At 44.2% G+C, this 26,243-nt stretch overlaps 1 protein-coding gene across 3 annotated transcripts in view; it reads right to left on the reverse strand.

The window, feature by feature from the left end:
- SYNPR (synaptoporin) overlaps window positions 1-26,243 on the reverse strand; it is a 97,286-nt gene that overhangs the window by 8,699 nt on the left and 62,344 nt on the right. For all 3 annotated transcript variants that reach the window (XM_058032016.1, XM_058032014.1, XM_058032015.1), the window contains 2 exons: window positions 19,004-19,128; window positions 2,287-2,485 (listed from right to left, as the gene is read on the reverse strand). In XM_058032016.1, coding sequence (XP_057887999.1) covers window positions 2,287-2,485; window positions 19,004-19,128 — 324 coding nt within the window. The remainder of the gene's footprint in view (window positions 1-2,286; window positions 2,486-19,003; window positions 19,129-26,243) is intronic.

Raw genomic sequence — 26,243 nt, forward strand, 5'->3', positions numbered from 1 at the left:
ACTGCATAGTGAATAAACACACCCCTTCCATCCAAACAGGCAGGGAGCAGTTATCTGCTTCTCCCACTGGAAATATTTCCTTGCTATCATGCCTCACTCCACACTGAATGCTAAAATATTTTTCCACAGTTAAAGTGATGCTTTGCTGAGATCTCAGCACATGCAGTTCATTTCCTTGTATCTGTATAAACAAAGTAAACTTGAAACACTTGTGACTGAAATTTTCCCTGCAAGTTTCTTGTGACTTACTGGTCATTAAATTCCTTATAATCATATCTTCTGCACCCAGTCAGGCTTCTGCAATTTGGTAATGCATTGATGGTGACTGCCTGTGCAGGGGCCTTTTGAAAAATATTATAAAATTTCAAGTGAAAGGGGTTTTTTCCTCTCCCGACTTCTCCTGTCATACTCATTTTTCAAATCCTGAAAATTTGTCAGGAGAAAAAGGCAGTTCTGAGAGGGTGCTGCTTAAAGGCAGATGTCATCCCAGACTGAGAAAATACGAAGCCAAGAGGAAGTACAAAGCTTAAAACAGGAATGGTTTTAACCATGAAATTGTGATCAGGCACTGCAGCAGAAGCAAGGATGGATGAAACTATCATCTTCAAACTCTTCACAAAGAGAGAAAAACTGGTAGTCTGGACAAGGTGCCTGATGCACTGATCCTGCCAGGTGATGAAACAGAGTGAGGGCTGCCCTGCCTCCTGCACCAACATGTGCTGCACCAGAGATTTCTGCAGCACTTTTCTTTGGAAGGAGCAATCTCAGGGATGAGACATACTCACACATCTGATCTGATACACGTCAGCTCAGAGCAGCATCTGCCTGGAGCTGGAGGATACATTGCCTGCCTCCTGCACAGAGCATGTGTCACCCCTTAGGTGAGCACTGCAGCCCTGAGAAGCTCCTTTTCACTCCATGTTTTCTTTTTCCTTGACCACTGAATTCCTCCTGGCTACAGCTGCCACCCTTTTCTCCAACTGGGGTTCTGCATTTTCCCTACAACTCCACTGCACAGAGGGACTCACACCTGTCCTCAGCCAGACTGTGGTGCTGCAATCATTGCACTGGACAGTGTCCAGGGACACCAGCAAGGATGTGCTCCAGGAAAAAAAGGTTCTTTATTTCTAAAAATGCCAAAAACAACAGAGCTTGCAGTGCACAGGATTTGCAGATCATTTGGCTGGGGAAGATGGGACATTCCTCCTGTCAGGCATAACCTGACCACAATCCTCAGAACCACTCACCAGCAGGAGCTGCTTTTGCTGTAGGACAAACTCAAAAGCATCTTTATATTCTGAAAAAATAAGGTCATATAGCCTTGGTTTAAATACTGTGAAATTGCAAACAGAGGCTTTGGTGACAGACACTGGTTAAATTTAACCTGTAGATTCAATTACAATCCATTACACAGAACAAATTAAGTCAATGTGATGTTAATGCTCTAGCAGATTGTGCCATGCATCCTGTGACAGACACTGCAGCAGCTGTTTCAGGAAAGTCCTGGACAAAGGCAAGTGGCCACATCATGATGTGACATATTAATACCATTGTTTCTCTTTCCTTTTTCTATTGCTACAGAGGATAATGTGGTTGGTCAAAAGTAAGAATTATTTTCCACAAGAAAATTAAGATGTAAGAATTCTGGAACAAATCCTTTGATGAGACTTTGAAATGAGACCTTACTTGATACCAAGAAGAAGCAAGGCACTTTATTTACTCTTTAAACAAAGGGCACCCCTTTATTTTCCCTGTTCTTTGGCTCCTCTGTGAGGACTTCCTTACATTTCCACACCATTTTCTAGGAAAGGTCCCAGTGTGTTGGTTTGGCACAGCCTGGTTTTTGGTAGCAGGAGAGGAGCACAGGGGTGGCTTCTGTGAGAAGCTGCTGGAAGCTTCCACCATGTCCAACAGAGCCAACCTCTGATAATCTCCTCTTTCCTTTTTTCCCCCATAAACAAAGCTCTGCTATCAAAGGGCTGAGATCCCAAATCTGCTACCACTCAGCTACATGTTCATTATTTGCGTGATCATCATCACTGCGGGCATCGGGAGAGAAGCACAGGATTTCACAAGTACATACAGGACTGAACTCCTCCTGCACACAGCCTACATTACCTTTGATGTTAAAATATTACATCACCATTAAGACAAAAAAGCAGGTGAATGCAGAGATGCTTTGGGCAGGACACCTGGATATCCCAGACCATGCAAAAACATCAACAACCGAGAAAGCAGGAGGTGAAGACCATGCCTGAAAACACTGGAAATGCTGCAAACACTTACAATTAAAGGCCCTCTGTTGTTCTCACGGTACTTGTTCTGGAAGAAGATGTAAACCACAGTGGCAGCCAGCGAGTAGAGGAAGGCGAAGACCGCGATGGTGACGAAGAACTCCGCCGAGGAGGAGAAGTCCCCGATCAAGGCGAGCGTCTCCCGGCGCTTGCCTTCACAAGTGGGAGCCTCAAAATTCACTTGATGCAACCTGGAAAACATCCCATGGAGCAGCAGGTGAAGCACAGAAAATGGGAGCTGTTATCCGAATAAAGATTAATACATTTGCTCTGTCTCGTTCCCAATGCACATTGATCCCTGTGAATAACTGGCAGCTGTGGGCAGAGCCCTGTGAGTGCCAGGGTGAGACTGAGCACATGAACACATCTTTTAATCAATCCCAGAGAAAAGTTTATGTTCCAGGGGTTTGGTACAACCCTCCCCATCCTCTCTGGGGTTTTGCCATGGCAACAACTGAAAAAGGATAACATGAGAAACAATTTGATTCTCAGATTCTTACAGTCCAGGCAGCAGAAAACAGAGTCTTATCCTCAGGACTAAGCCCATGGGATACCCGTGTTTGGATGTTCACAATTCCTTGCATCAAATTGTCTGGTGCAGAGCTACCTGTGGCTGTTAGCCCATAGGGCTGCAAGCCACACAGTGCTTCTACATTAAAGGCTTTTAAAATCAAGCTGCAGCAGAAATACACAACTTGGATCAAAGAAAAAGTCTGCATGCCCTGGTTTAAGCAACCTAAGCTCTAACTTCATACTCATGACTGTTTGTGAGTGACTGAACTAATAGATTTATAGTTCTGTCTGGAAGCTTCTGTGACAAACATTTTTCTGCAATAATTTTAATTCCTAATTCAGAAAAAGAAAGGGGATCCATGGAGGGGCCATTTTGGCAGGTCCTGTTGCATGGCCCAGATTCACAGTGGGGACGTGGAGCCCAATGAGGGATCACGTTGTTCTGCCCTGCACAGGCTGAGTGAAGGGGACAAAGCCAGCAGCAATAAAGAACTGATGATCTCGTGCTGAGAAAGGATTAGGCCTTCTGGGAGACATTCCTCTGCTCAAGGGCAATTAATGTGTGCAACAGCAAGCCAATGGGAGCAGCAGCCATAACTATATTTGGCTAAATAAAAAGTTAATTCCCCAGATGAAAACAAAGAACCCACAGCAGAAATCACAAGATGGGTTAATGGTCATTGGAGGATTGGATGACTTTTTGCTTTTGCTGGTCCTGATTAAATGTACCCAAACATGTAGGCAGAACCTTTTCATCAGTGGTTGATGAATAACACCAGTTATTTGCTCCAGAGGTTTTATTCCCTGTCATTGTAGTAGTGGTGGGATTAAAACAAAAACCAAGTCTGCCCAGATTGCAGAGATGAGCAGTGGCTGAATCACCTTTCCAGCGTAAAGCCAGCAAAGCCTGATGAAATCTGAACACATGAGAGAGATCCTAATGCCAGTGATGTTTCCTGACTTGACTGTCTTTACAGCAGAGTTTTCTTCCCCTCCCCAGGAGCCCTGAACACAGGCTGGACAGCACGTGGTGCTGCAAGTAGCAGCTCAAAGTCCTGTGCATACCAAAGAGGAAACTACTTAGGGAATATTTCTACCAAGATTCAGACTTGGAGTTGCTGCCCACCCCTGCCCCTCTGACTGTCCACTGTCAACACAGTCCAGTCTCATCATCAACAACCACCAGCCTTTACCAAACATGGTAAAGCAACTGAGACCATGTTCATTTTCTATTCTCTGTTTTCCTGACTGCACCTTAGTTCTGAATCGTAAGCCAGAAAAAAATATTCATATATTAACACCCTACTTGTACCTTCCCAGGAGTGCTTTTATGGCCAGGCACCTGTCAGGGATACGAGATCACAGAAACCTTCCTCCATCGAGTTATTTTTATTCACTTGCTTTTCCTTTTAGATTTCCTTGGTCTCTAAGAGGATGTGCAGTAATTGGTGCCTCTTGTGGCCACCTCACCTCTGTCAAAACAGCCGAGATCTCTGCTCTGCAAAGGGCCCCAAAATAGACCATGATTCAGACCTGGGAAGAGGAGCTGTGACAGGCAGGAGAAGTGAGGCAGCCAAGCCCTGCGGTGCTTAGGGTGGATGCTGACTGTACATGATACATCTGAAAAGTTTCTTTAAGGCAGGGGAGGATCACTGACAGAAAATCCACTTTCACTAATCAAAGCCTTTTTGATCTGGAATGGCATCTCCAAGAGAAAGCTCTGATTTTTTCCCCACTGATGTTGCTGAGTCAGCCTTTCTGGGGGCAGGATGGCTTGGGGATGACTCACAAAACATTAATTGCCTCCACCTCTCACTTTTGATACAATTCTACCTGTTCTGTCTCTTATTTCCTCTGACTTACTCTTCTTTCATCTTCTCTTATCTCTCTTTGTTTACACCCCACCTTTTCCTTCAAGTCATCCTTGGCCAGTGTCCTCCTTCTGCTGCTTTTCCAGTTTCCAGCACCACCCCTCCATTCCACCTTCAACTCTCCATTTGCTAAACAAAATCAGGAGCCCCAAGAGTGACCCTTTGCAATCACACCCTTTGCACTTTGTTAACATTTGTGGGGCTGCATTAACAGGAACGATTTTCACTGATTGATGGGCAATGCAAATAAGGAACACAACAGTAATGAATTTACTTAATTAGGGAAAACTTTCCCCCTGTAAGTTCCTCCAGGGTTTCTTTGGCCTTGTACTGCACTGAGTATTGCTATTAATACAGAAATAAAGCTCCTGGCTTTGGAATGTGACCTTGCATCCCACACTCAGCAGAGCTGCACTAAGGTTGTCCTCGCTGCCCATGGTTACCAGCACCATCCTTTTGTTAACAGCAGCTGCCATGGCCAAGCCATCCAGGCCCAAATTCCCCCAAATTCACTCCAGTCTGAAGTAAGTCCACCAAGGGCAGTCAACTTTCACTGATGAAGTCACAGTAATTAAGGGCTTCTGAGGCTTCTTCCACCACTTGGCAAACTTTCCATTGCCGTGGGAAATATGATGACAAGACAGCTGTATTGTCTAGCTTGACAAGATCAAAGGAGGGCAGGAATGTTTTACAGTGAAAAGGGGGATTTTTTCATTGTTCCACAGCAGCAAAGAGCAGTTACATTTTCAGATGCTAATTACCCTTGCTCTGAAGAGAACACATGAAGCCAGACACATCGAACAAAGCTACAGCTGTTACATGTGCATGGGGGAGCAAAAGTTGTGCTCTCTCCATGTGAACGTGAAGTTCCCTTTTCTTCCTGAGCCTCAGTACAATATTGAAGCCATAGCTTTCTTTTACTCATAGCCTTCCACTTTTTTTTGAGCAGCTTAATTCCCCTGATGATCCTTGAGCATGAAAATAGTCAGAGCCAACCTCCCCAAAGACCTGTCTCACTCCACCAGCAGAAGGGTGAGTGATCTAATATTGTCTGATTCACCCCCTTCAACAATGCACACAGGGCTTAAACTTGAAGCCAACAGAACACACAATTAACACAAGAATGTGCTCAAATGTTATTGATGAACCAGCATAGATTTCCTCTCATGGGCTTTGATTAGTGTGTGGATTAATAAATAGCAGATAAAGTTCTGTCTCCAAAAAATTCTCAATGGGGGTTAGTGTTTCTCCATTCCTTTAGCAGGATCTAGTGAAAAACAGGCAAAAAAAAAAGCTCTGTTTTGGCAGGTTGTCCTATTTTCTGAAAATAGCATCTTGTAATCCACCCTCCAACTTGTCTACAACATGCTGGAATAAAATCTGCAACACCCACACACGTGCTTGCAAAAACCCAGAGATCCATTATCTTTTCACTGGGCTCTATTTCCCCCCAACTTGTTTCTGGAACTCAAACTGTCAATTGTCTTTATTGTCTGCAAATCCCTGAGAGAAATAAATCACTAGAAATGACTTATTGCAGTAGTGCTTGTGGAGGGGTTTCTTGGGAAATGTTTATCTTGGCTGATAATCTCCAAAATGAGGGGAAAATGAAATTTCAAAATACAGTAGTGAAATGCTGACATGCACAGAGCCCCTCAGCAAGTCAAACTGCTCTGCTGAGGCACAAAAACATGACAAAGGTTTACATCTTCCTTTCTCAGTAAATACACAGTAAAGACATTTCTTTTAGTTAGCCCTGGAAACACCGGAGTTCCCTCATTTCAGAGCACTATCCTGGTGTGCTTTGACACCAGTGCCTCCAGCCAGCCAGTCCCTGGGCAGATGTACCTTTTTGAGGCACCAAATATGGATTTTTTTTGTAGGCTTAGTGGAAGAATACAAATAAATGGGAGCCTTTCTTCACACAAGGCTCATCATTCCTGCAAAACTTCTCTAGAGATATTACCTACATTAAGAAAAACATTTTGAAAGTCATCTCTAATAGTCAGGTCAAAGCAGAAATCTGCCTGCAAATGAAAAGTCTTTTCTTTAAGGAAACTGGGGTCCACTGACTCTTCCAACACTCTTCCCAGCCTGCTCTTCTCACTGCAAAGAACACTTCCCCCAGTGCTGGGCATTCCAAAATGTTTGGCATTAAATCCTGGCTATCTCAAGTTTGCTCACCCAGCAAGGAACAGATTTCCTTCCAGGCTTCAGGAGGATGGATGGAGTGAGCTCTGCATTCTCATCCTCCTCCTCCCCCCAGATCTGCTCTGCAGGGACAAAATCCTGAGTGGGGGCACCCTGCAGCATCAAATTCATTACCCAGCAATTCCCATAGGATCTGAACCTTTGCACCCAGGAGCTGCTGAAGTTAGTGTCAGGAAGAAATCCTGTTAATACCACATTTGAACACCTTGAAGCCATTAAATGCTGAAGTTCTCTCCAGCCTTTCAAAGTCAAATAGCTGAGATGTTATTCAAGCCCTGGACAACTGTGGGGATGAGATGGGGTTTGCCCCTCAGCAGGACAGCAGCTACCATGGAGGTGACTGCTCCCAGGCTCTATTCTGGTAAAATGAGGTTTTTACCCTTTTGCTAACAATGATAAGACTGTTTCTCACCCCAAGCTGCTCTCCAACAGCTCTTTCCCTAATGAAGAAATTACCTTACTCAAGTATTCCCAACCCTTGCCTTTACATTGCACTCTGCCATGACACACATCTCAGTGCTGCCTGCACATACCACAGCCTTTCAAAACTGAGATGTTTCTCCATCCTTCGTAACAATCCCAGCAGTTTTCCATACCTCACTCTAACAGCTGCCCCAAAAAACAACACCCTTCCAGACTCCTCATCACCCAAAGGTGCCCTCAGTACCCTCCTCCCCTACAGAGCAGCAGCACAATCATTTCCACTGCATACCTGCCCCTAAAAATCTGTTCATTTTTATCTGGAGATATTTGCAGAAAGCAAAATTAAAATTTGCCATCTGACTCAGCAATCCAAGCCTGTTTTTTTGTTTCTTTCCTTTCTGGAAGAAGAAGGGATAGAGCTGGCTGATCAAAGAGTATTTGAAAATATTTCACTTTGAACTTCTGTCCGCTCAATAAATCCTCTCCGTTTATTACCAAAAAATGAATTCCAAAGCCCACATCACTCTAGAATTATTCAACACCACCAGTCATTTCACACAAATACATATATCATCTTGCAAACATTTATTTCTAGCTCCTATCCTGGACATTTGAACATCCTAAAGCTCTCCCCTTTGTCATAGATAATTTTAGTGGCTTATACTCATCCAATCCATGTCCAGAGCAGCATGACCAAAACAAACCCCAGATGGTACTGCTGGGAAGCTAACCAGGAAAACTGTAGCAACCTACACTCTTTTCTGGATTATGTCCAGTCAAAATAATTAAAAATATTTCCCTCCTGATACTTTCAATTTCCTAGCTTGCCAGGTTCCCAGCCCTCTCCAGCACAGAACTGTGCTGCAGATGTTTGACCAGCAGTATTTCCCTACAGTTCTGGTCTATCAGGACAAATTGCAGGCACAGCTGCTGTGCCAGCATACTACACTGTGTGTTGTCCTGGGACAGGGGCAATTCCCCCAGGGCAGGCAGCTCAGAGCAGGTTCACCACGACACCTACCCAGAGCTGGGCACCTCATGGGTCCCTCTGCTCCGTCCCTCTACCCCACATTTAATTTCTCCTGTTAAGACAGTGAGTCTGAGACCCTCTGAGGTGCTCAGGCCCCCAGGAAGAGAAGCTACACAACCCCTTTGAGGGTGGGTTCAGAAGGCACTGGAACAGGGACAGCACTGGTGGTGGGCAGAAGGCAGCAGTGCCATACCCCAGCTTGAGATCCCCTGCAGGACCCATTCCCAGTGACTGTGTGCACAAAGCTCTTGGGAAACAGCCTGCACAAGGTTCCTGGGGGAAGGAACATCTGGAGTGGTGCCAGCCCTGGGAAGGAGCCTCCCCAGGCTGTGCAGGAGTAGCAGGAGTGCAAACCCTACTACTCCATCGTAGCACCAAAAAGCCAACAAAAAGGCTCATTATAGAACACATGCTGCTGGGAGTGCTTGCTGAGCTGAGTGGGTGATCCCAACCCCACTTCCAAGCCTTTATCCAAGACCCAGATTTATCTCCCAAGATAATTTCACAGCTCTTCTCAGGAACACATGCTGTGCAAGCAGCGCACAGTGCTCAAAGACATGTTCCACCAGTCTGTACAGCCCAGATACCTTCTAGATTGGGCACTTGCATTCCTTGTGGTACAGACCAGTGGCCATACATTCTGATTTCCCTTCACTGGGATATTTTCTTGGGACAAACTGCTTTCTAGTCTCTGGGAAACTTTGCAACTGTCTCTGAAGGAAGGTAACCCTTAATTACCTTTAAAAAAAGCCATCATGTTCATGGAACAAGGCAAATTATAGGACCTGGAAATGCCAATGGCATACATTTACATCACCATATAAATAAATATTCAGTGTTATCTGGTCCCATCATGATATCCTGGCTGAACCCATGGCTCTCATGTCCCTCCTGCTGCCTTCTCCTCTGGACAGACACAGGAAACAGCTTCCAAACTGAGAAGCTGCTGTCAGAGCCAAACAAAAGCTTCCATTTGGAGAAAGATCTACAGAAATCTAAACATCTACAGATGAAATATGAGCAGTAGAAATGACAAAGAAAAGCCATTGAATATAATAAGACCATTCCTGAGAAGTGGATGTATCAAATCCCTGGCAGTGTTTCTGCATGGAGCAGTGTGGGACTGCTGATCTGCAATTCCTGCAGAATTGCAATTCCTGCTCACACCACCTCCAGTTCACCTTCCCTTCCACCACCCAATGGGCTATGAACTCCAGGGAAAAGAATTCCAAATTCTTGGCATCACCTGGTGTTCAGCCAGACCCACCTGAAAGCACAAATACTTCACCCTGTGACAAGCAGTGTCACACACATTTTCATCTAGATCTAGACCCTGAAAGCAGCAATTTCACCCCCCAGACCAACTGATATAAATACAAGAGCAATCACAGAAGATGCAGCAACATTTACTCCTTTGTGCTGTATTTCAATATTACTTTTTATTTAGCTATAATTTTTCTCAAGTTTATTGTCCTAATGTACCTAAAGCAATCAGATTAAGTTCTCTGGAGTTTTATGGGATGACTCCAATGAAGCTCCCAGTCACAGCATGTACATTTGGAAGGATATGACAAATCCTTTCCTCAGGGAGCTGGTGGGCTGCAGCACAGGCTGAGCACACTTGTGGATCTGCTGATGGACCTGCAGACAAAATTCCAGCACCTTCACACCTTGAATAGCCCAGGAGGTGTGAAACCACAGAGGACAGGCATTGAGTGGGGCTGTGCTGCATGGGCTTGGATGCACATCCTCTCCAGAGTCTACTGAATGAAAAATATTGAATTTATCTCCTGGCAAATAAATTAATGTAGAATCCAGGTGTGAGAGGAGACCAAAGACATCCCATGCATCCCATCCCCTACAGTCCTGGGGGAATCTTCATGACCCCTTCACAGCAAATGCACATTTTGGAGCAGGGAAAAAGGGGAAGGGCATGTGTTTGATTGTCCCCCAGCTGGGTCACCATGTGCCATACAGGGATCAAATACCAAACAAAGCAAAGCCAAAGGGTGGCTGCTTTGGTTGCTTCTGTACTGACAGCATGAAAATGTGCAAAAATAAATTTGCAAGGGAAGTTGCCTAAATTCTGACTTTTAGGAAAAGCCTTTGTGGCAGGCACAGATAAAACACTATCACTGCACAATACTGCAGAGACTATTCATGAATATATATTAAAAATTCAAATGGTGAAAAAGCTGCAACAAATCCAAAATCAACTTCCACTTAGAGAATAAATTTGGCCTAAAGAATTAATGAAGAATTTTACTGGCACTAAAACAGTGTTAAGCATAAAATACAGCCTCTGTGAAGAAAAATCAGCCAGTATGGACCATCCAGATTCAGGAAAAGTCCAATTTTTGAGTGTCAAAAGAAAAGCTGTACAATTTACACAGGTTTAAGAAGGTGTTCTCCCTTATCTGCAGCAGACACCATCTCCAGAAATTTCCTACCACTCTCCTTCCCCCTCCAGCTGAGTGCCCATGAGCTCTGTGTTCTTGCAAAGTTTGCACGTGGACACTAAGACAAGAACTGAGCAGTCTGAAGAGCTGTGAGCCAAGACAAGCCTCCTCTATGGCCCCAGTTCAGCATTCAAGGATGTGTTTGTTCTGAGTTTTAAGGGATTAAAAGCTGCAGAGTAGAAGCAGAACACTGATGACAGCAGCAACTGAGATGACCTCAACATCTGGAGAAGTCACCTTGTCTGCAGAGCTGCTGCCTCATCACAAAAATACTGCCTGGACCCATCAGCTTGTCCTTGGTTAATAATTGTCCTTGCAATTAACTGGAGACTTTGTGGTTTTACAAATCTTCCTCCCCTGACCTCCTCAAGCACTGAGTCCCTCCTGACAGCCCTGAATGAGCAAAGGCTTTGCCACCCCTGGGCTGCAGCTTCTTGGCTGTTTACAAAGTATTTTGACCCAGAAGCCATCCAGACCAGCCATGAAATTGTGGGGGTGGTGGGTGGTCTCTTGCTTCAGCAGCACAGTTGTGATGAGGACCACATGCACAGGGTTAGCCCCAAAGGGAAACTGAAGATGTGGCTTTATCAGATTTCTGGTAAATCTGATTTTATCAGATTTCTATAGATCTCATGCAGGAACAAAGGGTGACTTGAAGCATCTCTGGTCCCTCACTTGTGAGGAAAGGACACTTGCCTTTATCCACAGTTCCAAAAGTGCAAACTGGCAGTAATGACCATTCTTTGCCAATCTTGAAGATTTATACAAAGTGGCTTTTGAAGATTGTAACTGGGGTCAGGAGGAGGCTCTCAAAACTAGAAAAGTCACAAAGTCATCCATATTTTTATCTGTTTTAATCAAACCAGCAGTAGTTCCATCACACCCTGACAATAGGAATTACACTGTACATTGTACTCATGGACAGCTGTTACTGCAGACCAAGTAAAAAAGCCCATCTTCTCCAATTTTCTTTCATTTTCTCTTTTTCTAAAGACAGTATTTCACACTCAGTGTGGTCCTTGAAGACTTGTGGAAATTGGAGAACACTGATTTGCAGTTTTCAATTACTTCAGTGGTCTGTAGCCATGCACAAGCAAGCCAAAATCACATCAGGGCTCTGAACTATGGGATGCACTCTTTAATCACTAGAGCCAGTTATAAAAATGTGAAATATTATTTTCTATTACAAACTATGCTCTTTCAAAGCTGAAAAGTACTTATTCTGCAGACCTGGATCACCTTTTCCCCAGCCCAGGAGACAATCTGAGAGCAAACAGCTCTAACTAAACCAACAGCTCATTGATCAGTGCTCAGCTTGGCTGTGCAAGCTCCATGTTCAGGCTGCTTCCAGACTTGCATCAGTACAGAGACTCGACCAAGGTCTCTGATGCCTGCACTGCCAGGGAAGTGCTGGGGCCATACTTTAAATAGCTCACAAAGTTTCTTGCATTCACATCAGAATGGCAGAAAATCTTTTAACCGGCTTTCCATTGGGAGATTTTGAAAAATTGAGCTGCAGTTTTGTGGATAGTCCTATAAATTACCAGATGTAAAAATCACAACTGAGAAAAAAAGGTCTATTTCCTAGTTAAAAATATATCTTAATGCTTCAGTTTGCATCAGTAAGTCATATTAAATATAAAGATACTTTGTGAAGGTGTCACAATAATAGATATTTGTAACCTGAAGGATTTGCTGAATTTTACCCAACAGGATGCAACATTATCCTCCTCATTCATACAATTTCCTCTTTCCACTAACAGTAGAAGTTCTGGTTAGGCAAATTATTCATTAAGAGGTCAAAATTAAGTATGAAAGCACTGCTGAGGTCAGAGTTTGAAACAGTTGTGGGAAATAATTAAAGCCATGCCTGAGCCCTCAGTGCCCATCCTACACAGCCAGTTTATATAACAGGGATACTGGTGAAAATCTCCAGCTTAGCTGATGTATTACTGAACAGTTTTCCTCATCATTTCAGCTGTTAACCCCAGATCTGTAGTGCCAGATGAGGCAGTCCCAGTTTGGCAAGAAAAGGGACTGCACTAATGCAGCTTTCACTATTGCAGATCCAGAGGGGACCACTGTGGCACAGCTCATGGTCCTCTGAACTCCATCCAACCATCCCTGCAACTCCTGCTTGTGCAAAATCTGCTTCTCAGAAGCACCAAGTTTTGTTCTGAGAAGTTCCAGGGTGGAGATTTATGCCTTCATTAAGCTGGAATGGGTCATGCAAAGTTTAACCAGCCCCTCTCCCCTTCCCAGGAGCTCTGCCAGATCTGCCTGGGAACTGGGGATCTGCATTTTGGCACAGCTCACACCTGAAGCCCGTGCACAGCTCCTGATGCCTTGCTTCTGTTCCTGTCTATGCACAGGAGGTTTAGGACACCACAGCTTGGTTTTGCAGAAGGGGAATCTTCTGTAAGGTGAAGATATCCAAAATAAAACACAAACCTTAAGGAGTTCAGCTGACTCTATGACTTTATTCTTTCCTATCTCCAACCTCCCAAGAAGTCTGGGAGCAGAGCCCACCACAGCTGCCTGGAAGTCAGCACTGCAGGCAGCTACTTAGTGGAATGAATTTCTATTTATCAGCAACTGTCAGTCTCCCAGCCATTACAGACATTCATAATCTTTCAGCCAGAATGTTTTTCACTGAATTCTGAAGCAAGATTAACAAATGGATGGCAAAAAATAGAAGGATAGCACACACTGGAAGAGAAATGTGCTAACATTACCAGAGGCCTTTTCCAAAGAAAGATAGATGCAAAGCTCAAAAAGTTAGATGTTTTCTCCTTAATTATCATTTGTAGCTTCTAAGTAGGCAATTTAGATCTGGCTGTCATATTTCAAATGGAAGACTAGACTGCCCATAGCATGCAGATGAGGTGAACACTTTCAAGGGTGCTCAATGGGAATGTCTTTATTCAAATGAGATGCTTAAAGTGAATGAAAAGCTCCCATAAAACATAATTTCCTTTTCCTTCAGAAGGAAGGGCCACTTGAAGAGACAGCTTTACTAGCACACTGAAAAGATACTAATATGTGATTTAGAATAAAATGGAAAACATTTGTTTTGCTCACTGCTTGATAAAAAGATGTGCAAAGACAAATTTTCATCAGGGTCTCATGTTAGCACCACCAGGAAACCCTACTCTGTCCTTCTAGTAACTGTGGCTCAGTGCTCCCAACACCTCTGCACACACTTCACCTAAGAAGGTGGCTAGGGTGAGAGTGTTTAAAATTTAACAATGTCATCCTCCAGGTCAATATTTTCCATGTAGTTTGCAGAATGAATGCCCCAAGAAAAGACAAGAGATGCTCCCAATTATTTCCCATGCATCATTCAACTTGGGGATATACCCTGTATGTAGGCTTGGCTTAAAGCATCCCCAAAAGCTACAGGCAAAGAGATTTTAGTCCAGGGTCTGCCTCAAGACTTAACTTAGGGGTTTGTATAGAGATTGTTTTCCCTTCCCATTGCCCTGCAGGTTCTACCAGCATAACATCTCTGCCCATGGGACACCCACGAGCCACAGACCCCACCAGCATCACCCAGAGCCAGGCTCTGGCACAGCATTCCTGCCTGGAATGGACAGGGCACAACCACAAAGAGCCTCAGCACAGAGCACCTCTCCCAGCACATCATCACAAGAGCACTCTGAGGTGCAAAGGTTCATTCAAATCAGTAGTTGAAAATGTTTCAGTGCAACTCTACCAGTTGCAAGTAAAACAGCAAGTTTGTGATAGGAATAATTAACTAGCAAAAAAATCTTCAGTACAGACTTGGTAAGTTAAGTATACAAAAATACTTGCTTTTAGGAGGACTGGTGAAAAAGCATCTTAAAATAGTGAATAGCAGTAACAAGTATGTACCCAGTAGGTGTACTGTTCTACCACTTATTATCAAAGTAAGCCCAAGGAAAAACCAAGTACATGATAAAAATACTTCTGGGATCACAGAAAATAATAAACAAATAGGACCTTCACTAGGACTCTTATTATAGACAAAACATATTGCTTCAGGGCACTTGGATAAGTGACAAATCCAATCTGAAAGGGTGATGGACTGTGAGAGCAACAAATAATCCCAAGATACTGAATTTTTTTTCCACCCCCTCAAAGAATCATTGCCTGGGTGAGGGTCAAGTTAATGAACATCCATGAACAACATGTGTGCCAAATTTGCAATAGACTCTGTATCAAGTACAGATCCTACTGCTAGAGAAAAACTGCCACTGTAGGGCCAGAGAAATTGATTCCTTATTTGAACTTGTCAAACTTCCAAAATGCATATACAGGTATCCATAGAATGGCTGATTTGTGCTTTAAAACATGAGGAAGGAAGAAATGCTCTATGATAAAACTAGAATCAGGCCAAAATGAGAAAAAAAACCCTCAGGTGAATATTTATAACATCTTTATAAACATCAGATTAGGCATGTAAGAGTCTGGCAAGCTCTGTAGCAGCGTGTGGCAGAGCTCCAGGACACACTGTAGGAGGGTATTAGGGTTTAGACTTCAGGTTAATTTCCACACTGCAGGGTGACTACAGGGTCATGGACATGAGCTGCAGGAAGCTTAAATGAATCAGAGTAATTGTGGATGGAAAAGCATCCATCTCATCTGCTGTTCCAGGAGAGATGGTGGAGCCAGATTGGGGGTCAATTATGTCAATATTGGGGGGGCTCTTCAGTGGTTACTGCACCCCAGCAGCACGAGGTCAGAGCAGAAGCTCAGCTGGGAATGGGTCAGCTGGGAATGGCTCATCCTCCTCATGCTCCTGACACAGCCACCCTGCACAGGCAGGGCTTTTCTCCCAGGGATCCTGCCTCCCAGCAGTGCCGAAGCACCACTGCACCAGGTCACTCTGGAAGTGATTAGTACATGATTAGCACACTTTTATGCTTCTCCTCACTTCCCCCTTTTCAAAGGGCAAATTAATCCAGGTCCAGAACTAACTAAGAAAGTGATTCCAGCAGAAATGAGAAGCAGACCCTTGTGAAAAAGGTTTCTTTGGGTTTTCCTTTTGGTGCTCCCCAATTTCCTGCTACTAGAGTTACAACAGCAGTAAGACAACACAGGAGCCAAGCATAACTTCCAAAAAGCCATAACTTTAAATAAAACAAAGAAAAAATTAATCTTAATTTACAGGTATGTTTCAAAACTTCCAAAATAATTGTACTAATTATTTCTCTTGCACTAATTTTTATTTCTTGCTGGAGATTTTTGCAATTTGTAGGTTGGGGCTGAGAAAAATCTCAATAAGCAGGTGTGAAGATGCTCCTTTGTTTTGGGAGCATCTGGAGCTACCTGCTGTGGAGTGCAGTGCTGCTTCTGTGCATTCAAGACTGGCCTAAGCCCACACCCCACCAGTCCTGGTTTTGCCCTCCTGCATCCTCCTTTTCTTTAGCTCAAGTGATTGGCCCCACACGCATTGGTCACAAGTGCAATGCCCATCCTTTCAGTCTGGAAAACTACATCCCCATTCTGATCTTGCTTTAATAGGAATATTTTCAGGTTCCCTCAATCTCATTTCCAAAACACCCAAGCCTTCTTGCTTTGCCCAGCTGTCCTGTTCAGCCTTACCACTTTGTTTACCCGTTTTAGGCTCTTGACACTTGTCATCTATTGGCCAAGGTCTAGCAGTTCATTTTTTGGGAGAAGAAAATAAAGCCACAAATTCACAGCAAGAGAAATGAAAGCAGCTGGAAGCACCACTTTCTTTGTTTCAAGTCATGCTGGAAGGTGCAGCTAATAAAAAAGCAGCACTCAGGTATTTTGACTGCTTCAGTGTCACTGCTGACAGCCCCAACAGCAGCGGGGTGTCAGATGCTCAGCAGCTTCTCTCCTTCCACCTACACCTCCCCCAGCTGACAGCCAATAATCAGGACTGTGAAGGCATTTGAAAGGAAAATGCCATGGGAAGATGGACCTGAATGCAAGACAACTAGTGGGAAATTCATCCTACCTAACAATGCCTGCAAGCCCATGCAGAGAGATGAGCCTCAGCCTGAGGAGCACAGCCTTGATTAGAGAGCCTCAGCTTTTCTGAGCTGCCTTTTCCAAGCTTATTCACTGCTCTGAGATGTTACCTTTCCCAGCTAATCTCAGTTCTGTTTTTAGAGCACCCCATCTCCGTTCTGTGGAGAAAAGCAAAAATAGCAAACACACGAGAAAGTCACAGGAATATTTGGATAAAACACTGAGATGACACCAAGTTCCAAAGTAGCATATTCTCCAAGCACACATCTGCTGCCTCATGTAATCTGCACATCTCTGGACACTTTTTGCATATGCCTCAGGTTTGCAAACAAAATCCCAAATTGCACAAAATCTAAGTGTATTCATGTTTCTCCTCAAACAGCAGCTAAGTGTCATCTCCCCTCTCACCTGCACATTTCAGGTGTGTTTGTACCACTGTACATACATCCCATCTGTGCATGCTGAGTTCAAGAGCCAGCTACAGCCCCAGCTGGATCCCTCCTGCAAATAAACCCTATTCTGCATCATCTCTGCAACATGCTGGTATGTTACATTGCCCATCAATTACTTCCAGTTTTCTAATAAGCAAAACTGTGGGAGATTGCAGATCCAGCCACTTCCTTCTAGAAACAATGGCTGATGTGCCTGGTGGAACACCAGGAGACACTTCAGGGCTCCTTCTCTCTGTTTTATTAACTTTTAAAATAAAATACTATTTTATAATCATGCAAACTAAAAGCACTTCACTACAGGGTGTACTTGTAATGAATGTTGGAGAAATGACCTATTTGGAAGTGAATCAAATTACAAACTCACATAACTCAATTTTCAGGATCTCTCCTACGCATACTAAGCAGAAATGAAAGAAAATGTGGACATATTCAAGCCAAAAAATAAACATGTGTAATACCAGGAAATGTGACTTTTTAGAGTAATAAATGTAAGGCAAGCAAGAACAATTCAAGGAATCAAATTCAGTTCCCACTGTTTGGAATTTGCTGTATCTTAGAACATGTTAAAGAAATAGATGCTTTCAAGTCTGGTCTGTACATAGCAATCATAAGCAAAACAGCATGTAATTTCCCAAGGAAGAAAACTGATTTTAGAGTCATAGTGTACTAGACTTGAGATTGAATTATGCATTCTTTTCTTAATCATCTCAATTCCTTGAAGAAATCACTTATACAAAATTGAATGGTTTCTGCAACGGACTTGACATATATAGAAAAAAGACTGTAGATGCTCTTTTGAAGCAGGATCTTAAATGGCAAGAACATTATTTATATTAGTACATATTATTATATATATATGTGTAACTACACTACAGTTTTCAGATGTACTTAAAAACCATAAAAAAACCTATAAAAACTGTTTTCCTTAATCACTAAGTTTAAAGCATTCAGACACCAAGAGATGCAAACAGGCAATTAATAAAATTTTCAAAAAGCATTTCAAAATTATGGTTCAAGCTCATTTTGGCTTTTTGCTTCCCCGTCCCTTGGAGCAACCATCTCAGATTCTTGTTACTGCAGTGGATGGGAAACCTCTTTCATTTCCAGCTGAAGTTAGTGGGTACACTACAGTTTTTCATCTTGGGATGATTCCCTTGGAGCAGCTATTTCATATCCTTGCTACTGCAATGGATGGGAAATCTCTCTCATTTCCAGCTTAAGTTGATGGCTACACTATAGTTTTTCATCTTGGGATGATTGTGTTGTTTTATTTTTCCTTGCCTTCCATTTTCCACTCCCCCAGCTTTCCTGTCCTCCCCAGGGCTCTGGAATCTGAGAGCCATGAATTCTCCTCTGCTGAGTTCCCATTCCCAGCAGCTCCAAGGCTCCATCCACACCAGGTGGATAGCCAAATGAGTAGCCAAACTCATTCCTCCTGTACAGCAGAGGAAAATTCTGGAGCCCCAGACTGGTGCTTGACTGAAATGTGCTGTAAGTGAAGGATTCCCTCCCTTGCAGCTTGGCCAGCCCAGCCCCGAGAGACGAAGCGTGCACAGCCGGGGTTGCCTGAAGAGGCTGGCAAAGGCTGTGCCAGTGCTGAGGTCACTCTGGGACTTACCTGAAGGGGTAGGCAAAGGCTGTGCCAGTGCTGAGGTCACTCAGACTTACCTGAAGGGGTAGGCAAAGGCTGTGCCAATGCTGAGGTCACTCAGACTTACCTGAAGGGGCTGGCAAAGGCTGTGCCAATGCTGAGGTCACTCAGACTTACCTGAAGGGGTAGGCAAAGGCTATGTCAATGCTGAGGTCACTCTCGGATTTGTTTGCACAGTCCACACTGAGGCGCAGCTCTCCAGAGTACCCGCCGCATGTTGCAAATGCAAAGATTGCAAAAAGCTGTCAAAAACAAACAATATTTTTATTTAGTTTCGTTTCAGCGACCACCACGAGCAGATCCATGCAGTAGCTCTAGCTCAGCCCCAAACTGATGCCCCTCAGGTCGGGTTATCCATCACTCCTTGCATTTAAAGCATTGCCATACATTATTCCTTACCCTTCCCAGAAGCACAGAGCCATGACACATGAAGCTCTGTTGCCACACAGACAGAGCCATCACCATTTGTCCATGCCAGCCATCTCAGCCCTTCCCTCCTGTCTTGAACCCTGTTTGGGATTCACAACCCAAGCAGTTATTTCAATCACCCCACAGACAGGTGAGATTGGATGAGAGGGATGGATATTGACTGAACATAATGAGTAATTCTTAACCCAAACAAAACAGTGGCAGAAGTATTTCAAAGGTGCCACCAGAAGCAGCAACAGCAGACCCAGACAGTTCACACAGCCACCATTGTATTATGTGGCAAAACACAGACATGACCTGCCCCTCTCCCAGTTAATTTACGACTTAGAAAAAACCCACATTGTTTGTTTTAATTACTTTTCCTAAATTACCACCATAATCTAAAGTGGACATAGAGGTGAAATAAACTGACTGCAAAGCAGAAAGGAATTCCAGACTTTGGCTGGAGTCAGGCAAACTGGAACAGAAAAAGGAGCTTGTGTGGCTCTGATGCAAACCTATAACACATGTTAATCTTCCAGGAGAAAAATAATGAAGGAAGGAGTATGCAGGGCAGAGACACATCAGCTCTTATATCAAGGGTTCAAAGAAAGGAATTGGAAGCAGGCAAAAGTATCTTCAAACATCACTGATGTAGGCTTCCTTGGAAGACCCCAAGTAGAAGTGGGTACAGTTTATTTATGCAGTTGTAATTTAAATTAAAGGACAGGTTAGATTTTGTTGATTGCAGCACTATAGCCCTGAAGTACTCAATCAGTTTTAACAGAGTTACTGTGAGATCTACAGAAGGGCAGATCAGGGAAATGGCAAGGAAATGCCCAATCCCAGCCACAATTAAATGAGCTAAAATCAGGAACCCAGAGGAAACAGAGTGTTCACATCTGGGAAAGAAACCATGTTTTTGGACATTGAAATATAATGCAGCAAGCAGATGTAATGGCAAAATAACAGACTGAAAATATAATAAATAGAAAAACTAGATCTTTTCTTGCTGCACAAGGCTTTGTAAAACATGCCATTAATCTTAGTTCTCCCAATTTGCAGCATAAACAAAGCCCCAAGTTTCACCAGCCTCCTTGGAATTCAGCTTTGCATGTTTAGCTTTTCCCAGAGAGTGACAGATTATAGGGGTGACACCTGAGCACTGGGGCAGGGAGACCCTCCCTGGGTGCAGAGTGATGTGCTGAGCATGATGGAGCACAGGGAGTAACAGGAGAATGATGCAAGTTTCCACCCTGCCACTCACTTCCAATGTGATCAGGGCATTTCATTCACGGAGGATAGATCTGCAAAGGTATTTAGGTACCTAATGACAAGAAAAGCTAATAAAAACTTTGATTGAATCAATTCTTCTTGCTGAGCTCATTGCAAAGAAGAAAGCTGAATTTCACTATGAATTGACTTGTTAAATATGTGCCACAAAATAAATGTTCTCACTGCAACTCAAATAGTGCTCCTTCATCCTAAATGAGACACTTCCTCTGTACACACAAGAAGTTTCTGCCCTTACATGTAGCACAGCACTGAAAATCAGCATTAATCACCTCAGGTCAATTTGTGAAAACAAATATATTAAGGAGAACAGGAGAGAATGCTGACCTGCTTTCTGGCCTAATTAACAGAGTTGCAAATGCAAATGGTTTACAGGTACATAGGCACAAAGATTAACAGTGATAAATAAAGAGGGAACTTGAAAGCTTGCAGTGTGAGACCTGCCATAAAGGAAGAGCCATCACCTCCCAGCTAACACTCTCAGCAAGGGGACAAGCAGAGGAAAGAGGTGCAAGAAATGCATCTCCTTTAATCATGCATTAGAAACCACCATAATGGGTTTCATCATGTTTTTTCACCAAGGGCACAGAGCTATGCCCTAAAACACAACTCAGGCCATTCCTTCCTTCCCAGGAAGTATCTCCTCCAGAATTCCCAGTTTTTCCTGTCCCCTATTGAGAGCATCCAGCCTTTACTTTGGCCCTACAACCAGCTCTCAACCAGAAGCTTTTCAACAAACCCCTCCATGCACAGCCAGCAGCTCCCAGCATTACCCAGCACACACTCTGCTCCCAGCACCAGGCAGCACCCACAGGGCAGGTGGGAAGGCAAAAAGGACCATGCTGCAGACCTTTATACCAAACTTCAGCTGAGCCTCAGCCAGCTCAAGCCTGGTTCCCTGCTGTGGCTGGATCACCCAGCTGCCAGCAATGCCCAGCCAGCCCCCACAGCTGCATGCGGAGGACACCAAGCACCTTTAGGAAGCATATTTATAATTTACATCAAGGGAATGCAGAGTGAGGGCTGTAAATCAATGGTATTTCCCTGGGTCATCATGGTCAAGCAGCAGCATAACTCTTCTCCTCCTACCTCTCCATTTCCCCTTCTCCCCCACTCCAGTTGTGCTGCTTTATGCTGTCAGAGGAGTGCCCAGAGCAATAAGCCAAGAATTACTAGCTGGCTTTTTGTGCACACGGTAATTCTGTGGCCATTTCAGGAATACTGTAAACACCACTGTATTTTATTAGAGCAGGATTTGTGTAAAAGGTAGTTGTAAACCCCATAATGGGAGCTTTATGGGCCAGACTCAATAAAACCTCCATCTGCAAGATAATTTTATTGAATCGGGCTGCTCTGAAATTGAAAAGTTTATGGAGAAAGGGAAAGTGTTTCCCCACGTTCCTATTTATGCTTTGCCTATAAATCCACACTCAGCACCAGGCTATCTGCAAGTGTGCACACATCCAGCTTCTCCCCTTCACATGAGATAAATGTCCCCGTGCAGTTACCTCTGGTTATCCCATGGCTGCTGCCTGCCCAGGCTCAGGGCTGACAGCCAGTCCTGCAGAGGAATGTGCTGCCACTGAGGCAGCAAATCCTTGCTGCCCTGGCTGTGCCAGGCTGCTCCTGCCCACAGGAGTGGGAGCAGGGCAAACCCTGCTTTCCCCTGTGCTCCCATCCCTGCTGCAGCTGCAGGTATTGCCTGGCCATTGTTATACACTGGGGAGGATGGTGCTGGGACCCTTGCAGGGAAATGGAAAATGCCTGTCCATCCCCAGCCTGAATCAGTGCTCCACATTCCATGTGGGATGACACACCAAGCATCCCCCAAATTCAGTGTGTGCTCTGGAAGCAGTTACCAACCCACCCAGTGAGGAACAGACCAAAGGAGGCACAGCAAAGAACATTATTTGTGCTTCTCAGCACAGACTGGAGCAATGCACATCTCACATGTCCAGGCTAGGCTGGCTGGAAGATCATCCTTCTTCCTCATGGTCTCAGACACAATGCTGCCAAGGCAATGAGTTTCTGTAAAGTGATTAACACCATTCCCAGATCCTGTTACAATGATATTCCCTCTCTGACCTCCAGCCTTGGCCTGGACTACAGGTATATTTTTTGTAAAGAAGTATAATCACACAATATAAATTGACCAACAGAAATTATATTTATTATGGTACTGTGCAACAATAAACCAGCCTTCCCTGTCAAATCAGACAAGCATGTTTTAAAGACCAGTTGAGAAAAAAATAGCAGCGTAATACCCAGCAGAGCACAACACTGCTTCTCACACCAGCTCAGGGCAGGGAAAGGTCCATCATATGATTTATGGGACCATCTCCCTTCTGATGCCAGGTTTCAATGCAATGGCAGTGAATCCTGTCATTCAGCATTCAGGTGCTGTCATTTATCCAGGCTCAAGGCTGGCTCCTTCCTTTCCCAACCCAGCAGCCAGGGACTTGTGTGATGCCTTGAGGGAGCCCAAGTCCCAGCTGTGAATTAAACAGTTGGTGGTGCCTCAGCATGTGACCCTGGGCATCACTCATCCCACCATGGAAGGGAAAAACAGCATGATTTCATATCCCTTCTCCCTGTTTGGCTTTGTGACAATTCCCCTCAATGCCTGCTGAGCAACAGGCTCGCTCTGCACACCAGGGGAAGGCAGAACAGCTCCTGACAAGGCGAGTTGAAAGGCTTATGTGGAGCATGTTACAGCTGAAACATCCTGCTAGGAAGACAACACTGTCATTTAAAATTGATGAAACTTCCATAAAAACCACTTGCTTTCTGTGGGAGCACATCTGCCCTGTGCAGCAATTTGCTGGCTGACAGGATGGAGCCGTGCTGGGGACGCACCCCAAAATTATCCTGCTGCAAAGGAGAGGACCTGCTCTGCCTGAGGGCTCCTGGGTGGGTCCTCCAGGAGGGTAAGATCTTAAAAACAAAGTGTTAGTCTTGCCTGGAGCTGTGGTGGCCAAAAACAGGCTGTGAGGGATGCAGTTCACTATGTAGATTGGTCTCCAACGCTTTCTCTTGGCACCAAGGAAGGAAAATGGGAATGAACCTGCTGGATGCTTTCCCAAAGAGGTCCCCCCAGTCCCCTACTCCTACCCTAACACTGGAGAGCCAAGGGGAACTCCTGACACTCTGAAAGAGCAACCTGAAATATCCCAAACGCCCGCACTATTATTAGTCATTTTACACGTTCAGAGTGTTTTAAAAGCAGACCTATTTTTCTGGCATAATTTCTGGATATGAGACCTCCCTTTCTCCATACCACCATAACAGAGACACTGCAAAACCTCTGCCAAATGTTGCATTGCCTGACACGTCCCACAGTGGCCAGGAGTCTGTGTGGAGAGAGGAGGGAGCTCATTGCTCTGGAGACGTCCCCCCGCAGCCGGCACCGCTCACCCAGCAGAGCGTCTCGTTAAACTGAGATTATTTATTTATAGGGCACAACCAGTAATTGAACATTATTATTAAGGCTGTAAAGGGAAGGGTTGAAGGCACTAAAGGACTCTACTGGAAACATTTACTGCAGAACTGATGGCCCAAAATATGTCACCAGTGAAGGATTAGGAAGCACTCTCTCCCCTGGGTCTCTGCCTGTTTCTTTTTTAAAATTTGGCATTTTTCCTGCACGAATCTGAGCTGCAGACTTCCTGGAATCACTTCTCCTACATACAAGCCTTTGTGCACTGGAGATTATCAGATTATTGACTTTGGGATTCCTAATTATATCAACTTGACTGGTTGATGAATTGGAGGTGGAGAGCATTGCAACCAACGCAGTTCTTGGGTGGGGGGTGACAACTAGTTGGAGTCATTTTCCTTCAGCAACTACACAGGGAGAAAGCTGAAATATATTCTGCTCCTGCTGAGAAACAAACTCTCAAGCCACAGTTCACTGATTGCTGGGGTTTAGTGTCCCCATCTTATAAATAAACAGCAGCATTGCTAAGAGGCTCCTGTGCCAGCCCAGCCCAGGTCTGTGTGGAGTGAAAACCCCAGGGATGAGGGAGCAGCTCGAAGTTCAGGCATGAAGAACCACATGTGCCACTGTCATACACCTGCAGAAGACCAATCTGCTCCACGACTTCCCCACAGGGCTGTGGCATCTTCATGAGACCATCTACAGCAGAAAACCTCTGTCTGGCATTTTAGAGCACTCACAAAAACCACCACTTGATGCCATCAGCTGGATGGAAAGACCCGATCCCAGGGCAGGCAGGAACCCCACAGCATCCTGTGTTTGAAGCACGACACTTCATTTAATGGTTAGCTTTTTTTAATGAAAAAAACCAAAACCCAACAACTTGATTTGATTCTTAATGGAAGGATTTATGGAAATGAAATTGGGATATTTTTAGTGAGTAAAGATAATTTTAAAATAACTTGGTTATACAATACTTTAATCCCAAGGAGACAATTTTCTCTCTTTTGCTTTGAAGAAAACCTTTATCTTTTCCATTCATCTTCCATTGATTATTCTAAAAATCCCATTTAGCTCCACCAAATAATGGTATGGTAGTCATTTCTCATTATATTTTAATAGAATAAAGCCCAACTGTATATGAGAGGATTAGATAGCCATTCGTTGGGGTAAAGAACACTGTTCCTCCAGATGGCCAGACAGAATCTGTGTAATGCCTTTCCTATTTATTAAGTTGGAAATGTAATGCAAGCTGTTTCATCCAGTATTTAATGGGTCAGCCACAAAGTTGAAAGATAATGCTAAGGTTGGCAGCATGCATGGAAGAGTTAACAGGCAGAAAACAGAGGCACATATAGAGCATCTCTTCTTGGACTAAGGGAAAAGCCTTGAAGTACAGAGGTACTTACACAAGTAACCTACACAAGCACCTTTACCCATGAGTCAAAGGTTTGAGGTAAGCATTTACTAGGTCCCAAGGGTTTTTAGAATTTATTGTATAAATTGCTTTCAGCACATGGATATTAACACATTGGTGATGTCTTCCATGGAACAAAAGACACCAGCAGGTGCTGCAAACAGGTTTAGGAGTACCTGGGGTAATTACTGGGTGAACATGGCTTCATTTGGGATGGATCACAGACATACCTGCAGCCCTTTCCCCTCTGCCTGTAGAACAGTCTGGAAGTTCTGGCTCTTCCTCTGCAGCCTCCACAGCTTCCCCTTCGTGCCCTTTTCATTTAAGGACACAGGAGCACAAGTTGGACAGACATGTTTGGATTGTACATATAATCCCTGAATGACTCATGCTGTGACATATGTCACTGCAGCAGAGACGTGCTCCTTTTTGGGCCTGAGAGCTTTTCTAGTCCCGGACTTCCAGCAAAAATAAAAAACAAACAACCGTGGCAGTCTCTACCAGGATCCACATTGTGACAGTGCCCAGAGCATCACAAGTGCCCAGAGTCCTGGCGAGCAGCCACTCCCACTCCGTGTCCCCTTCCACATGTGACCACCACAGGCAAAACCATGGAAAGCCATGGTAGAGGTACAAGAGAGCTTTTCTAATAGGTCAAGTCAATTCTCATTTTACTAACAGAAAATGTGCAACAACCCACGAAATACTCAGGTTAATGCATAAATAGGACTCTGTTTCTGCTCCCTCCAGAAAACAACAGGTTTTGTGCAGACTTTACAGCCTGATTGTATGTGATTTATTGT

This window comes from Melospiza georgiana, chromosome 11 (assembly GCF_028018845.1).
Source record: "Melospiza georgiana isolate bMelGeo1 chromosome 11, bMelGeo1.pri, whole genome shotgun sequence".
Classification (NCBI taxonomy): domain Eukaryota; kingdom Metazoa; phylum Chordata; class Aves; order Passeriformes; family Passerellidae; genus Melospiza; species Melospiza georgiana.